This window comes from Podarcis vaucheri (assembly GCF_965113315.1).
Source record: "Podarcis vaucheri genome assembly, chromosome: 1".
NCBI lineage: Eukaryota > Metazoa > Chordata > Lepidosauria > Squamata > Lacertidae > Podarcis > Podarcis vaucheri.
In genome coordinates, this window is record NC_138759.1 from 42,437,274 (window position 1) to 42,452,036 (window position 14,763).

The window sequence follows — 14,763 nt, forward strand, 5'->3', positions numbered from 1 at the left end:
AATTATAGCCAAAACTGAAAATACAAATTCTAAGTTACTTTATCAAGCAAGTAAACATGCACAAAACGAAAGTTTTCTTAAGGGCATGCATGCAGCAATCTGATTTATTTCTAATCCATTCCTGTAGCTTTGCCAACAGATGTCAGCATTGCTCACGTTAGTTCAACTCCGAGCACTGCTGCAGCAGTTGCTGATCATTTGGCTGAAAACTGCTGCATGATAGTATGAAACTGGCTTCACAATATCAGAATATTAAAGGCTTTATTGCCTGGAACCCAATAATGGTCTGTAAACATCTGAGATTGTAGCATTGCTGATGCTAATCAGGCATGGGCCTGAGCAGTCCCTTGGATAGGAGATTACTGTGAGTCCCGTATTCAGGGTAGAATAGAAGTCTTATAAATTATACATTAAAAAGAAGAGCTAATTAACTATGTCGTTAGTGGACTATTTCATAAACAGCAGTTTGAATCAATAGCAATTACTAAAGTCATTGATAGAACTACTCACATTTAGGTCCAGGCGCAGTGAATTTCTGTCAGCTCTCTCTGACTCACTGAAACAGGTAGATGGATAAGATTCTCCCAACCTGCAACCTAAAACCCAGGCATCGCCATCTTTATTTGTGGCATGTATATTAGCTGCCTGTTCTGAAAAGTCATTCTTCAAAGCAGCATCTGCTGGAATACCTAAATGATTTTAAAGAAGAAGAAAATTATCCCCACTTATGAGAACTGCGGTGTGCCTCTTGGAGCTTTACAGTACCACAATGGAAAGAGTATTATAAATTTGGCTTTCATTTGATTGACAAGATTTCAATAGCCCGTCTTGGGTGTCCCTTTTCTCGCAGCTTCATCTGAAACAGACTCAAAAGTTCATAGCTCCTTTGCAAAAACTCCTGTGCTCTATACCAAAAACAGATTTCGTAGGCACACCCTGATTACAGACTCAACAGGTCTCCCAATCAAACCTGGATTAGAGAACTAGAAAAATGCTTGTCAACAGGTAAGCAGGAGCAGGAATGGAGAGAGGCCCTGAGTAGTACCGTGGTTCTTGACATCCCAGAGCATCTTTGTATCCTTTGTACGCAGGGTTGACTTTTATCCCTTTGGACGGCCAGGTGACCAAGGGTCAGGAGGGAAAGTTTTGCCCCCAGTGAAGCATATCCCCATTAGAAGAATGTTACTTTCCCTCATTCATATACGGAAAATAAAACCAAGAGATGTACATGGGAACACTTGTCATATTTAACATGGACCAGACCGTGATGATCCTGATTCCTTGTGCTAGATCTTTTCCAGCCACATGAAACATATTTAAAGGTAAAGGTAAAGGGACCCCTGACCATTAGGTCCAGTTGTGGCCGACTGGAGTTACGACGCTCATCTCACTTTACTGGCCGAGGGAGCCGGTGTACAGCTTCCGGGACATGTGGCCAACATGACTAAAACCGCTTCTGGTGAACCAGAGCAGTGCACGGAAACGCCATTTACATTCCCGCCGGAGTGGTACCTATTTGTCTACCTGCACTTTGACGTGCTTTCGAACTGCTAGGTTGGCAGGAGCAGGGATCGAGCAACAGGAGCTCACCCTGTCGCGGGGATTCGAACCGCCGACCTTCTGATCAGCAAGTCCTAGGCTCCGTGGCTTAACCCACAGCGGCATTACTTTGCTGCTAAGAACTTCATGGGAGAAACTGAGCATCAAGCCCATTCCTACCTAAGGGTCCCCACCACAAGTTCCCGTCCCACCACAGATTCTCTCAGTTCGTGCACAATATGTGTGAAAAATGATTCATATGTCGAATGGGGCAGCTGTGCCACTGGCCTTGCCTCAGCATTTAACAGGTGGCTCAGCCCCACCCACCAGTGTCCCTGATCACACACAGGGTTTTCCGCACCCATTGGGGCTTATTTGAATAGGCTCCTCTGACCTATTCAGATGGTCAGGATAGCAGTGTGACTTTGGGAGCAGAGCCAGGGGTGCAGCCCCCCACTGTCTCTTTCAAAGCATGGAGGGGGACAGTGTGACAAAGAGACAGAAACCAGGAACTGGCTATAAACACATTTGAATGGATGCTAAACGCAACAGCATTTAGCACCTGAGCAACTTCCAGTTATCATTTTACATACCATGCCACAAAACCAGGAGAAAATACAAAGGAAATGGGCTCCGAATACTGAGTTTTTAAGTAGGGGAAACACAAGCCACTGCAGCAGTAGAGACTGGCATAGACTGAATGGATGTGGGGCTGCCATGGGGAAAATATGGTGGACAGACAGAACCAGAGAACAAGAGCATAGTATGAAAGTTGCACAAGATTGAGGGGAAAAGAGGCACATGTTTAGATGCACAGATCTATATATGAGAAGCACACTTGCAGATACGAAGTCCCAAAGGATGGAGTCACACTAAACAGAAGGTACTAGATAGAAATAATATTTATGTAATATCATTAATACTTACAGCCGGCCTTTCACTGAATGTTCCCAGGACTGGTTACATAAAATATCACAATTTTTAAACCAATGCAATACATTAAAATCATTAAAACCACTAAAACTGAACAAAATGTCTTAATATTTAAGGAGCTGTTTTGACATTCTCTCTCTGTGTGTGTACACTTTTGGTGCAAAATGTGCTCCTGGCTTAAGAGTTTTGTCTCCTGCATCTAAGAACTAACTTGACTTAAGGATTTTGTGCACTTGCATGCAATAACCATTAGAAGAGGATCAGAGGTCTACAGTAAAGTTGCATTTCTCGCTTTACAAATATCCTTGTTCAAGCACAACAACAGCAATTTAATCAGACAGAGCCAGTAAAGATTATTGTTAACCTGATTAGGTAACATGGTCGCGTATCAAGGACTTCTGGTACAATGGAGAATGCAACTGTTTTCCAACCATTATCTCCCATGGCCACCCTTTGTCCCGGCTTGGACTTTTGGGAGAAATTTTAGGAATTGGTCTTAGAAATATATCATACTGTTGAAGGGGTAGGACACTCACTGACAGTGAATGTAACAAAAACCAGAGACTGTTATGAGGAAAACTGATAAACATCAAATATGTGTTGAATGATGAACATGCTGCCGAGCAAAAACTAGTCAGGTGAAAATGATTCCAAATTCGACAAAATTCCTGCTTAGGCCATGTTCACATAAACAGGAACTTCAGTTTCGTGAACTCTTGGCAGTGTAAATTTCTTCAGAACTCTCACTAAAGGCATATTCACATGGCTCTTTGAGCGCATAACATCTATAGGGTTTCCCCCCCCTTTTAAAATCAGTTTGTGGTGATTTTCAACTGCACTGCCACAGGCTTAGCAGACCATGTGACCACCAAGCTGAATTTATATTGGATATGATTTTGATGTTGATTTGAAACTGGTGAACAACCCAATCAGCACATGGTCTTATCAGTTGCCTGAGTGGCTCATACAGAAGGACTATGTGGCTCCTGTGCAAATAGGTCCTGTGAGAGAAGTAAGGGCTACTGCATAATCCTACTTCCAACTTGTTCATCTGATATCGCAGTACAAAGAAACACTTTCTCATGAGAAATTCCAAGTAAGGAAAACCTGAAAACATTTAGCTGCTAATGCTGGGGGTGTTACACATGGAAACATAACTACTACAGCCCCCTTCTTAAATAAAACATATTCTTGTGACAGTTCCCCTTGTGAACAAAAGTGCAGTTCAGTAGTGTAGCCAAGGCACAAATGAAAATAGAAATCAATGATTGTCTTTATTTCTTAAAATCCCTAAGATCTAGCGCCCTCTAGAGTTCGAAAGATGCAACAATCCCATGCATATGATATACAGTAATAATATACTAAGAAAGTAAATCAATTAAAACTACAGTATTATCTTATAGGAACAGAAAGGGAGGTGTGGCAAAATAGAATACAGCATCTACGAATGTGACTGGGAGAAATGATTAAATAACAGAATAAGCACAACCCATTTTGTGAAATATTTTTCACATGGAAAGAGGTGATCAAAATCAACAGCATTATCTCATAGCATATAACCATACTATATTAGGCACCATCTATAACAGTTATGGGACGCTGGTGGTGCTGTGGGTAAAACCTCAGCGCCGATCGTCAGGTCGGCGGTTCGAATCCCGCGGCGGGGTGCGCTCCCGCTGCTCGGTCCCAGCGCCTGCAAACCTAGCAGTTCGAAAGCACCCCCGGGTGCAAGTAGATAAATAGGGACCGCTTGCTAGCAGGAAGGTAAACGGCGTTTCCGTGTGCTGTGCTGGCTCGCCAGATGCAGCTTGTCACGCTGGCCACGTGACCCGGAAGTGTCTGCGGACAGCGCTGGCTCCCAGCCTATAGAGTGAGATGGGCGCACAACCTGGAGTCCGGCAAGACTGGCCCGAACGGGCAGGGGTACCTTTACCTATAACTGTTATAAAACTGTGGTTATGATCCTGGCATACTTAAGTGCTTTTAGGTCTCCATGATTTTATGAAAGGCTATTTTAAGTTTCCTATTGAAAGCTTGCAGCACCATCTTATGCATGTTTACTCAAAAGCAAGTATGTGCTCAATGGGGCTTACTAACAGATAAGTAAATACAGTTGGGTCATGCCCAATATTTTAAGAAGACACTATAATAATAAAAAATGTTGATAAAAACAGATTTTCCAATAAGAACCATGCAGTTGTTCATTTAGCAAAGGACCATAATTCTGCTCAGTGAAGATATTTCAACCGCATATTTCAGCTTAGGGCCACACTACACATTGCAGTGCAGGTTAGTGTGGATCTGCAAGTACAGGGCAGTATACTACTATACTACTACTATACTACTGATACTAATACTACTAGTAGTAGTAGTATTACTACTACTACTACTACTAGTGGTGAGAAGAAGAAGAAGAAGAAGAAGAAGAAGAAGAAGAAGAAGAATGCATCCACAGGGGGTCAGGTGAGGAAGATACAGACAATGTATTTGGTAGTGGTAGGTGGACATAGTGTATTACCTTACTCCCAGCATCATTTCCCAGTAAAAAGTTGCCCTCCCCACACTACACTTCAGTAAAAAAACAAAACAAGAAGTTAGATCAATCACAGATTTCCTGTGTCATGTTATTGGGAATGTGTGGCATGGTTTGTCCTTTAGGATGACCTCAACTTGGAATATATTCCACAGGCCCCGGCTGCTGCTTCCCAACCCAGCCACTGTCACGTGGAAGAGACATTGTTAGCAAAACCCTTTTAAAGGACTAAACAAGGACAGCAGCAGAATCTTCTTGTTTGTTTGTTTGTTTGTTTGTTTGTTTGTTTGTTATTTTATTTTTTTGCCTTTTCAGATGAAATCTTCTGGAGGACAGATGTGTCAAGTTTTACTGCCAGAGGAAGGCAAAGCACATCATCATTCACACACGCAAAAAGGCTCCGTCAGAAGTAGCCCAAATGAATTATGCATCTGGTTTAAAGTAATCTAATGCTTGGTTTTCCAGAATCACTGCGACATTTCCTCAGCTAGAGGAATTAAGGCATGCTGTTGTTGTGTGCAACAGTATTTATTAACAAAAAGGTCATAGCATTGAAGAGTGCAATTCAACTGTCTTTGGTTCATCAACTGGGGGGAGGGGGGGCGCTGACATTAGGATGAGACAGAAGACTCCCAATGCCACCGGAAGTGGAGAAATACTGCCTTAACTGAACACATCTGTGTAAATGCCTGGGAAAGTTTCTGCAGGTGGAGTTCCATCCACAGACACCTAAAAATGGGCCGGAGTTGTGGGCACCACAAGAGGAGAACTGCCAATACCTAATATCCACGGTCAGCCCACCCATGAGGCAAGGTGACAATCCACAGGGGCCCTTTGTGGCTTAGGGTCCTCGTATTTAAGAGAACGCTTCCTGATATGCCCCGCAGAGGACCTTAAGGTCCATGAATAATCATAGTTTAGAGGTCCCGGGCCCTAAGGAAGTCAGACTCTGTCCCATGAGATCAGGGCCCTGCAGGATTTAACTTCCTTCCGCAGGACCTGTAAGACACAGCTATTCCGCCTGGCTTTCAATTTGAACTTAGCCTGATCTTTTATTCCCCTTCCTTCCCTTCCCCTCCCCTTTTTATGAAGATTACCCGCTCTGGGATCCCACAGCTAATTCTCCCCTGGTCTCCTGGCTGGCCCAAATAGGACTAATTTAGCCAGCTAGCCCTGGTGATCATCTAATGTTTATTGGATGGATTTCCCCTCTAAATTGATTTTTGAATTCTGAATTTATTGTTATTCACGTTTTATACTGTATTTTATGCAGTTTTTGTTGTTGCATCAATTAAGTGTTTTAAATTTGTTGTTAGCCACCCTGAGCCTGGTTTTCTGAACCAGGAAGGGCAGGGTATAAATAAAAATTATTATTATTATTATTATTATTATTATTATTATTATTATTATGCCTCCAAATAATGCATTGCCCGTTGCCACTGCCATGTGCTCCTTGGAGACCAGATCTGCTTCCAGCTCAGCAGCCCCTTACCCCAATGCTGCTTCTGCCGTGGCCTCTCAGAGAATAGGAGGCACTGCTGGTTTCCACCCACCCCTGGGGAAGAGATGATGGAGTCTGCCCTTTGGGGTCTCCTGGACTCTGGACCTGCCCAGCATGATTCAGAGCTGACCCATTCCTCCCTCTTAGTTCCCAATGTAGATCTTTATTCCCTTGTTTCTGGTGGAGATATTCATCCACCCCTTCTTCCCTGGTGGGAGGGTGTACAGGCATGGCAGACATCTAAACCAGGACATGACACAAGTACAGTGGTACCTCGGTTCTCGTTCCAGAAGTCCATTCGAGTTCCGAAACATTCGAAAACTGGAAGCGGAAGCCTCAATATGGAAAACTCAAAATGGAAACCGTGTATCCTGTTCGACTTCTTCCAAAACCGAGGTGTTTACTTCTGGGTTTTCAGCGTTCAAGTTCTGAAATGTTCAACTACAGAGTCGTTCAAAAACTGAGGTACCACTGTAATTCCCCTGCCGTTGACACCAATGGGAAGATGATACACAGTATAGATATTGCTCTCCCCACCTCCCTTGTGTTTTGCCCCTCCTTTCATGAGCTGGATATAGTTTTGATGTTGTGAATGTTCTGAAGAAGTAGCTATCACAGATCCTGCCTCACTCTTCCCCAGAAATGTCACTGTGCGTGTTCTGAATGCTTTTATCTTAAGTCTGTGGGTCAGATCTGGTGCGAGTCCTTATCTATTAAACTATTTGCCATGAAATCAGCTCCGTTTTAAATGCTTGGTAGTTTAAAATACCAAATGCTATTCATGAGCAGGGTGCCCAACAGAAAATGATACCGTGCTAAGCAAAGAATACCTGAAGTCGGTTCCAACAAGGGACATTAAATAAGAGTTTAGCAGGTGTTGTGAAGAAAAAACCCTGTTAATTTCTACTCAGAAGAAAGCCCAAGTATCTTTGATGGGGGTTGCTCTTTGGTAACTGTGTACACAGGATTGCAGCCCAACTCTTTTGTATAGAAATCAAAAGGGATCTAAAAGGGATTACTTTTAAGCCCCTTGCCAGGTAAGTTTTGAAAACCTCTAAAAACAGAGTCAGCAATAAGATGCTGATATTTATTTAATTCTACAAATCATAAGTACCAGATAAGAGAAACTAAAGAATAACATTGTTAAATCTGGATGTAGTTCAAATTTTCATTCTAATTTATGATGTTTTGTTGCACAGATTTTCCATACTTTTACTCACCGGGCTAAATTGATTTTCCATTGGTTTTGGTCTGGGCATGTGTCAGCAAAGTTGCATAATATTTTCCAACTATTTTTAGTATGGATAAAATTTAAGAAGACAAAATTGTGGAGCTTTAAAAAAATAAAAAACAGATTATTCCATCCATTAAAATTACTTTCATGAAGGTATCCAATCATTTTTTCCTGGCCAAACTTACAGGCTTGCCTTCTGACAATGCGGGGACAATCTGTCTCTACCACAAATGCTACCAATTATCCGGTCTGCCCTCCTTGACACGTTCTTCCCCTTGCTTTTTCCTCTCTCTCGGTTTTCCTTTCACCAGCTTCATCCTGCCTCTGTGGGCTACACTTTCCCAGTCTCAGGAGAAGCAAGGTTTGCAAATGTGGCACCCATGGGTGCAGCAGCAGCACCCTCAAAGTTCTCCCCTGTTGCCATAAAGCCTCCGAGTCACCAGCCCCAGCACTTACTACCCCCTTCATCAGAAGGTGGCATTCCTTTTTTCTTCCTTGAAAAGCACATACAGCTAAATTAGAAGGTTAGAAGAAAAGCACATACAGCTGAAGGAGAAGGAGAAGGTTGGAAGAATTTCTCTAGTTTTGTGGCTTGTGGGAAGGTGACACTGATCTGGGAAGAGGAGGGAGAGAAGTGACCAGTGACTGTAGGGTAGCGCTCACTCAAAGATCCAAATGGATCTTGAAATGTTGGCAACCTCTGCAGTAAAGGCTTCTCAGGAGTCTTATTCTTGACTCCCCCATCCCATCTCATCTGTGTGCCATTTGAACTACATTATTTATATTTGTATGACCAGCAATGATGTTAGTGATTCCATGATGTTAATGATTCCACAGTTAGTAGTTCTCATACATCTCTGGATCCAGGGAGTGTCCTGGAAAAACTGAGGCATCCTGGTTTTTTTCTTGAGAGGGTGGCGGCCATTTTGGGTGCCATGATCTCTCGTGATTTCGTGCTGTGTTTCCTCCACTGTAAAAGCTGGGGGGGGGCATGATCTCACGTGCCACCCCAAAATATGTTTTTGGGCACTATGCCCCCAAAAGTGCTTTCTCGGGGTGGGTGTGTGTGTGGATTTTAGTGCAAAATGGCCACTATCCTTCTGCAAGAAAAAACAGGAAGGTGGCATCTATCAAGGTGTTCCTGTTAATATACAAAGCCCTTAACAACTTGGAACCAGTTCACCTATGAGATCACCAGACCTCATATGTGTCCACTCGACCGCTTTGATCAGCAGAATCAGCACTTTTACAGGTGCCACATAATACTTGATTGTTTAGTGTGGCAGCACCGACACTGTAATTTTTGTTTGTGCCTGCTGAATACACTTTTATTTATACAAGCCTACCCAGATATTTAGAAAGTCTGTATGACTTTTAATTTGTTTTAGTCTATTCCATTGTGGTTTTAACTTTCTATATGTTTTTAATTGTGGCTGTAAATCTTCCAATGATAATTTTATTGTTTTATCTTTTTTTGTAAACCCCTTTGAGGTTTTTTCCTAATAAAGCAGGGCATAAATTTAAACACACGAATAAATGATGGCCGACCTGGTGGTCTCCAAATGTTATTGACAACTCCCAGAATACCTGACCATTGGCTTGAGTTAAGCATCCAACACATCTGAAGAGAACCAGCTTGGCAAAGGCTGGGCTAAAGCCATAATGGGACTTGACCTGGAAATTAGCATTCCATTTGTTAATAAGAATGAAATTGAAGCCTTTGAATCAACACAGCTTTAAAAATATATATATTTCCTGATTTAAAACAAAAAGCCCATGCAAAACCTGTTTCACCTGTACCAGCTACAGAGGTTCACCTAGGAGCTCCTTACGAAAAACAAAGCCAATAATGAAGCATCAGTAAAACAAAAGTGTATCGTGTAATGACTGTGCAAATACACAGGCTAACTCAATGCAATATTTAAACAGCAGGCAGCTAACCTGGAAATAAGCTACGATACGAAAACAAGCTATCCTCTGAAATATGCTCACATCCAGATACACTTCCCCAAATTAAAAGGAAGGTTAATTTTATAGCTAATTTTAGAATTCCTTCCTTTCCATTGCACTTTTATCCAGTTTGCTACACTTTAAATTTCCAAAAAGTCCCAGGATAGATCAGTGAAGATCTGACCTTAATTTGCCCTCATTGCAAAGTGCTTTAATATATACTGTACAGCTGAATATCTGTTTCAGAAAATGCATTGTGCCAGTAGATTCTTTCTGATCAGGGCCAGGGCAAGACATTTTGGTACCCGAGGCGAACCACAAAATGCCACCCTCCCACCAGAGGAGAAAAATGTGTAAAGTGAAGATCTACATCATAGAATCACAGAATTGTAGAGTTGGAAGAGGCCATGAGGGACATCTAGTCCAACCCCTGAAATACAGGAATCTTCTACACCAGGCTTCCTCAACCTCGGCCCTCCAGATGTTTTTTGAGACTACAATTCCCAGCATTCCTGGCCACTGGTCCTGCTAGCTAGGGATCATGGGAGTTGTAGGCCAAAAACATCTGAAAGACCAAGGTTGAGGAAGACAGTGGGGCTCGAACCCACAACCCTGGGATTAAGAGTCTCATGCTCTACTGAATGGCCTCTGCCCAGCGTGATTCAGAGAAGGCCCGTTTCTCCCCCATGACAGCTTTTAATTACCTTTTCAACCTCTCAGGTTGATTTAACCCCCCCACCCCACCCTCCGCCCTTGTTCCCGACATAGATCTTTATCCTTCCCTTGTTCCTGAACCTGGGAAACTATTTTGCTAAAGGAAGTAGCACAGGTGCTGTATCTTCGCAAGCCCCTTTTCCTGAATTGCAGCAGTTCACCACTAGCTATGGGGAGATATGGTAACTCTCCACCAAAACCTCCAGGGTGGAAAGAGCTCGAGAGCGCAGTATGATGGGTGAGCAGCAACCTCAAAGCAGAAAAGATATAAAGCTCACAATGCTTAAACACCACCAGTTTATAAAACACCATAATCTGGATTACCACCATTCCCCACAACCTGACCTGCTTCTATAGATACCTCTTCTTTCTCACTATTTGATGCACTAGAAATCGGAACACTTGTTATATCTAAAGGTTAGCAAGCCAGCTCTTTCAATGACCTTCAGCAAGCTCTGCTTACATACTAGCATAACGTTACCTTTGTGGAATCCCGAATTCTTTACGATGCCACAGAAACACATGTCTTTCCTTCGCAAACTGGAACGATTCTTTCTCCACTGTAAACACGCTTTCAGCTGTCCTCCTTCTTTTGAAAGAAAACAGTTCGAAAAAGAGCTCATCTCTCTTCAAAGGGGTCTAACTAACTTGATTAAAATAAAGTATTATTATTATTAAGGCTGTCCACATCTGCACACTGCCTTCGCTGTGCTCTGATTTTGGACTGGGTACTGAATCACTGCTGCAACACAGTGACCTTAAAATCCCAAGCCAAGCCAACACCCAAACCTTTATAGCTATTGTTTCCTAACCTTTGGTCTCAAATAGGTACATATATTAAAATAGCTCTCCAGTCCTCCGTGACAGCCTAATAAAGTCAGGTAAAGCTCTAGTACATTGTCCCAGGATCCAATAATGCTGAAAGTATTAACCATTATGGATTTATTTTGGGTGATGACGTTCTACAAGAATGGGTGTAGTAAGCAAAGTTGTAGAAATTTTGTTTATAGAGTTTTGTTTTTGTTTTTTAAAAATCACAAGCTAATGTGGAAATGGAGAGAATTGAAATGCGGAATAATGAGAAACAGAGAGAAACCAAAATGGATCCTGATCTATGTTTCTGCATGTTGGCATCCATCTGTCTCAAGAGACAATGGAGTTCACTTCCGGGGGTGAAGTCAAACTGCTGCATTAGCGGCAATGAGGTGACCTCACTGGGGCACAAGCCTGTGCGGTGTGTATGGAGGTCCAGGGCTGCCCACAAGACAAAAAAAACCCTTTTGTCCTCGCTGATGTGGTCCAAAGGAAAGCAGAGAAATACATTTGGCACCAGCTTGGCCGCAAGAGATGCGAGGAGGAGGAGTTTGGATTTGATATCCCACTTTATCACTACCCGAAGGAGTCTCAAAGCGGCTAACATTCTCCTTTCCCTTCCTCCCCCACAACAAACACTCTGTGAGGTGAGTGGGGCTAAGAGACTTCAAAGAAGTGTGACTGGCCCAAGGTCACCCAGCAGCTGCATGTGGAAGAGCAGAGACACGAATCCGGTTCACCAGATTACGAGTCTACCACTCTTAACCACTACACCACACCGGCTCACAAGGCACCATTTAACCATCTTAGGAACTCCACTCTGGATTTCTGCAGGGCTTACTCCTTAGCCTTTTCTTCCCCCAAAGATATCCCGCAAGGCAGCAGAGGTTTAGGATCAGAATTTTCCTTCTTCTAGAAGGGCTACTTTCCAAGCTTGACGGGCCCCATCTGCCCCTCACATCCCTCTACAACACATGCCGAAACTGCCGTCTTGACCCCTGGCCCACTACTGGTCTAGTCCAGGGGTCAGCAAACTTTTTCAGCAGGGGGCCGGTCCACTGTCCCTCAGACCTTGTGGGGGGGCCAGACTATATTTTTTTGGGGGGGAACAAATGAATTCCTATGCCCCACAAATAACCCAGAGATGCATTTTAGATAAAAGCACACATTCTACTCATGTAAAAACACACTGATTGCCGGTCCGTCCGCGGGCCAGATTTAGAAGGCGATTGGGGCGGATCCGGCCCCCGGGCCTTAGTTTGCCTACCCATGGTCTAGTCTGCTCAATCTGCCAGAGCTTGTCTTTGCATGCTCCCTGTGCAAACAGAACTGAGCCGGATGAACCAATGGTCTGACTTCATATAAGGCAGCTTCCTGCGTTCCTTCCTTGTTTATCCAATCAGCTGCTGGTTTTCTGTTGTGCTGCAAGTAACATATGTTTGTTGCCTTTAACAAATGAGTACAGTAACCTAAGGCTATTCCAACTCTAAACATATTAAATATATTTACCAAATAAAACATATCACAATCTCAAAAATGTTATAACACCACCTACTTGTGGCCAATTTTTCCATTAAAAAAAGAAAAAAGTAGAAGCTGGAAAAATAAAGAGCAACACACATTGCTAATTACAAAGTGTGGGAGACAGTTCCAGCTTTTGGAGAAGATCAGAAGGCTAACAATTTCCAGATGGATTAACTGGCAAGGTAACCATGGCCTCCTGCCAAGAAAATTATTCTCTGCCCTCAAGAGTCTTGAACAAATCTCTGAACACATAGACCTTTTTTGATGTTTCTCCCTTTATAGGAATTTATTTGTGGGGGGAAGCTTAGCCGCATCTTTATAGGTATTATTACTGCACCTATATAAGGCAACTGCACCTGAACAAAACAAAAGAAAACCCGCATCACAGGTAGAAGCAGAAGAAGCCTGGCATCTAGGATTCAAACTTAAGCACCTTACATTTCATATATTCACAGGGCCATCTCAATTGTCGCAGGAAAGTTGGCATTTCAAGCTCCCACTCTAGGTCAGTGATCACAGGCAGAGCTGGATGCATGCAGTGATTATATTAGGAAAACCACAGAATAAGCTACAAAGTAGGAATTCACAGCCTCTTTTTTTAAAAAAAAAAAGCTGTGTTTTTAGCCCTTATGACTGCAACAATATGCTGACTTCTGACTGCATAGGTTCGACTTGTAAAACATACCACGCTTTCAACAAATACTTTTAGCCTGTTGAAATATAATCTTTTAATTTGAAATGCAAATGATATTGCAAAGAAGTTGCTGCTTAAAACTGCTAGTATGAGGTATTAATCCCATCAAAGATAAAAAAGGAAAGACGCAACCAACCACTGCGCCATTATATTTTTTCCTCCTTCTCTAACTACTTCCTCTGTGTCAATCTGTGACAAAGTTAGAGAAACCTCATTATCATTTTATTCTCTTGCCTGAACAAGGTTATCCTGGCACTCTGGCAGATTTCATCACTGCTCCTGCTCTGCAAAAAGCCCTGGAGCTGCACTTTCCCTCCCCTACTACAGGTGTAAAATAATTTTGTAGTTCAGAAATTCCGATGAAAGAGGAATGGCAGACGAAATTAATGGACTATGCAGAATTGGACAAAATGACAGGAAGGATATGAAACCTGTGGGACCGGAGATTTACAGAAGATTGGAAGAAGTATATGAATTATTTGAAGAGCAACTGTAATTAACAAATTACGCTAGTAGGACTACAAGAAGTTTTGTAAGGAGAAATATACGAAGTGTTACAAAGTAGAAAAAGATCGAGATATTGGTTATGAGTTTGAAATGTAATAGGGAAGATAAGAAATGCATACTGAGAGATTAGACTGGAAAATTTTCAGACAGGATTGATGGAAGTCAAAAATTTGAATAAGAGGTAAAAGTATGTTTAATTACTGTTGAAAACGATAATTTTAAAAAAACTAATAAAAATATATATAAATAATAATAATAATTTTGTAGTCCATGTAATTGGACACAGAAATGGATACCTGCATAAGTACTTTTTGTATTAGAGCTGATTCACACACATTTTAGTTTTGACAGTTGCAGGAATCACACTCTGGGGTCAGAGAGCACCCCACCCCAGGAATTGTGTTTGGCACAGGAGCTTTCAGTGGGTGTTTTCTGCCAAGAAGAATCACAACATTTCACTTTTATCCATCCTTTAAACTGCAAAGGAGGAGGAGAAGGGAGTCATTTAGGAGAAGAAAGTATTGTGTAACTCTCCGCTTCCTTTTTTTACTGGCAATAGTCAATTCTGGCATAACTAAACAACACTCTAGACCCCAACTTGCCCTTAAAAAGCAGCCAGCTCAGATCTCTTTAAATATTTTTGTCATTTGGTTCATTTTGACTGTGCAGTGCAATTATACTACATTACTCAGGGAGGCATAACTGTCACATTTGAAAGTTCATGCGCTAACAAGAAATAAAGATCATTACCAGATCAAGTGTTCATTCCATAAAATAATCTGTCCCTGACACAAAGTACCAAGATTGAAGCAAGGTACCTA

General features: G+C 42.2%; 1 protein-coding gene and 1 long non-coding RNA gene across 9 annotated transcripts in view; one reads left to right on the plus strand and one right to left on the minus strand.

Moving 5' to 3' along the window:
• LOC309542642 overlaps positions 1-6,790 on the plus strand; it is a 33,145-nt gene extending 26,355 nt beyond the window's left edge. For 4 of the 6 annotated variants that reach the window (XR_014224330.1, XR_014224332.1, XR_014224333.1 and 1 more), the window contains one exon: positions 851-1,227. This is a non-coding gene — a long non-coding RNA (uncharacterized lncRNA). Of the gene's footprint in view, positions 1-850; positions 1,228-5,320 lie in introns of those variants that run through there. The other 2 variants (XR_014224331.1, XR_014224335.1) reach the window with 2 other exon arrangements.
• FMN1 (formin 1) overlaps positions 1-14,763 on the minus strand; it is a 156,558-nt gene that overhangs the window by 114,842 nt on the left and 26,953 nt on the right. For 2 of the 3 annotated variants that reach the window (XM_082239370.1, XM_082239371.1), the window contains one exon: positions 511-689. The exons of the other annotated variant lie outside the window; for it this stretch is intronic. In XM_082239370.1, the coding sequence (XP_082095496.1) occupies positions 511-689 (179 nt within the window). The remainder of the gene's footprint in view (positions 1-510; positions 690-14,763) is intronic. 3 annotated transcript variants of the gene reach the window in all.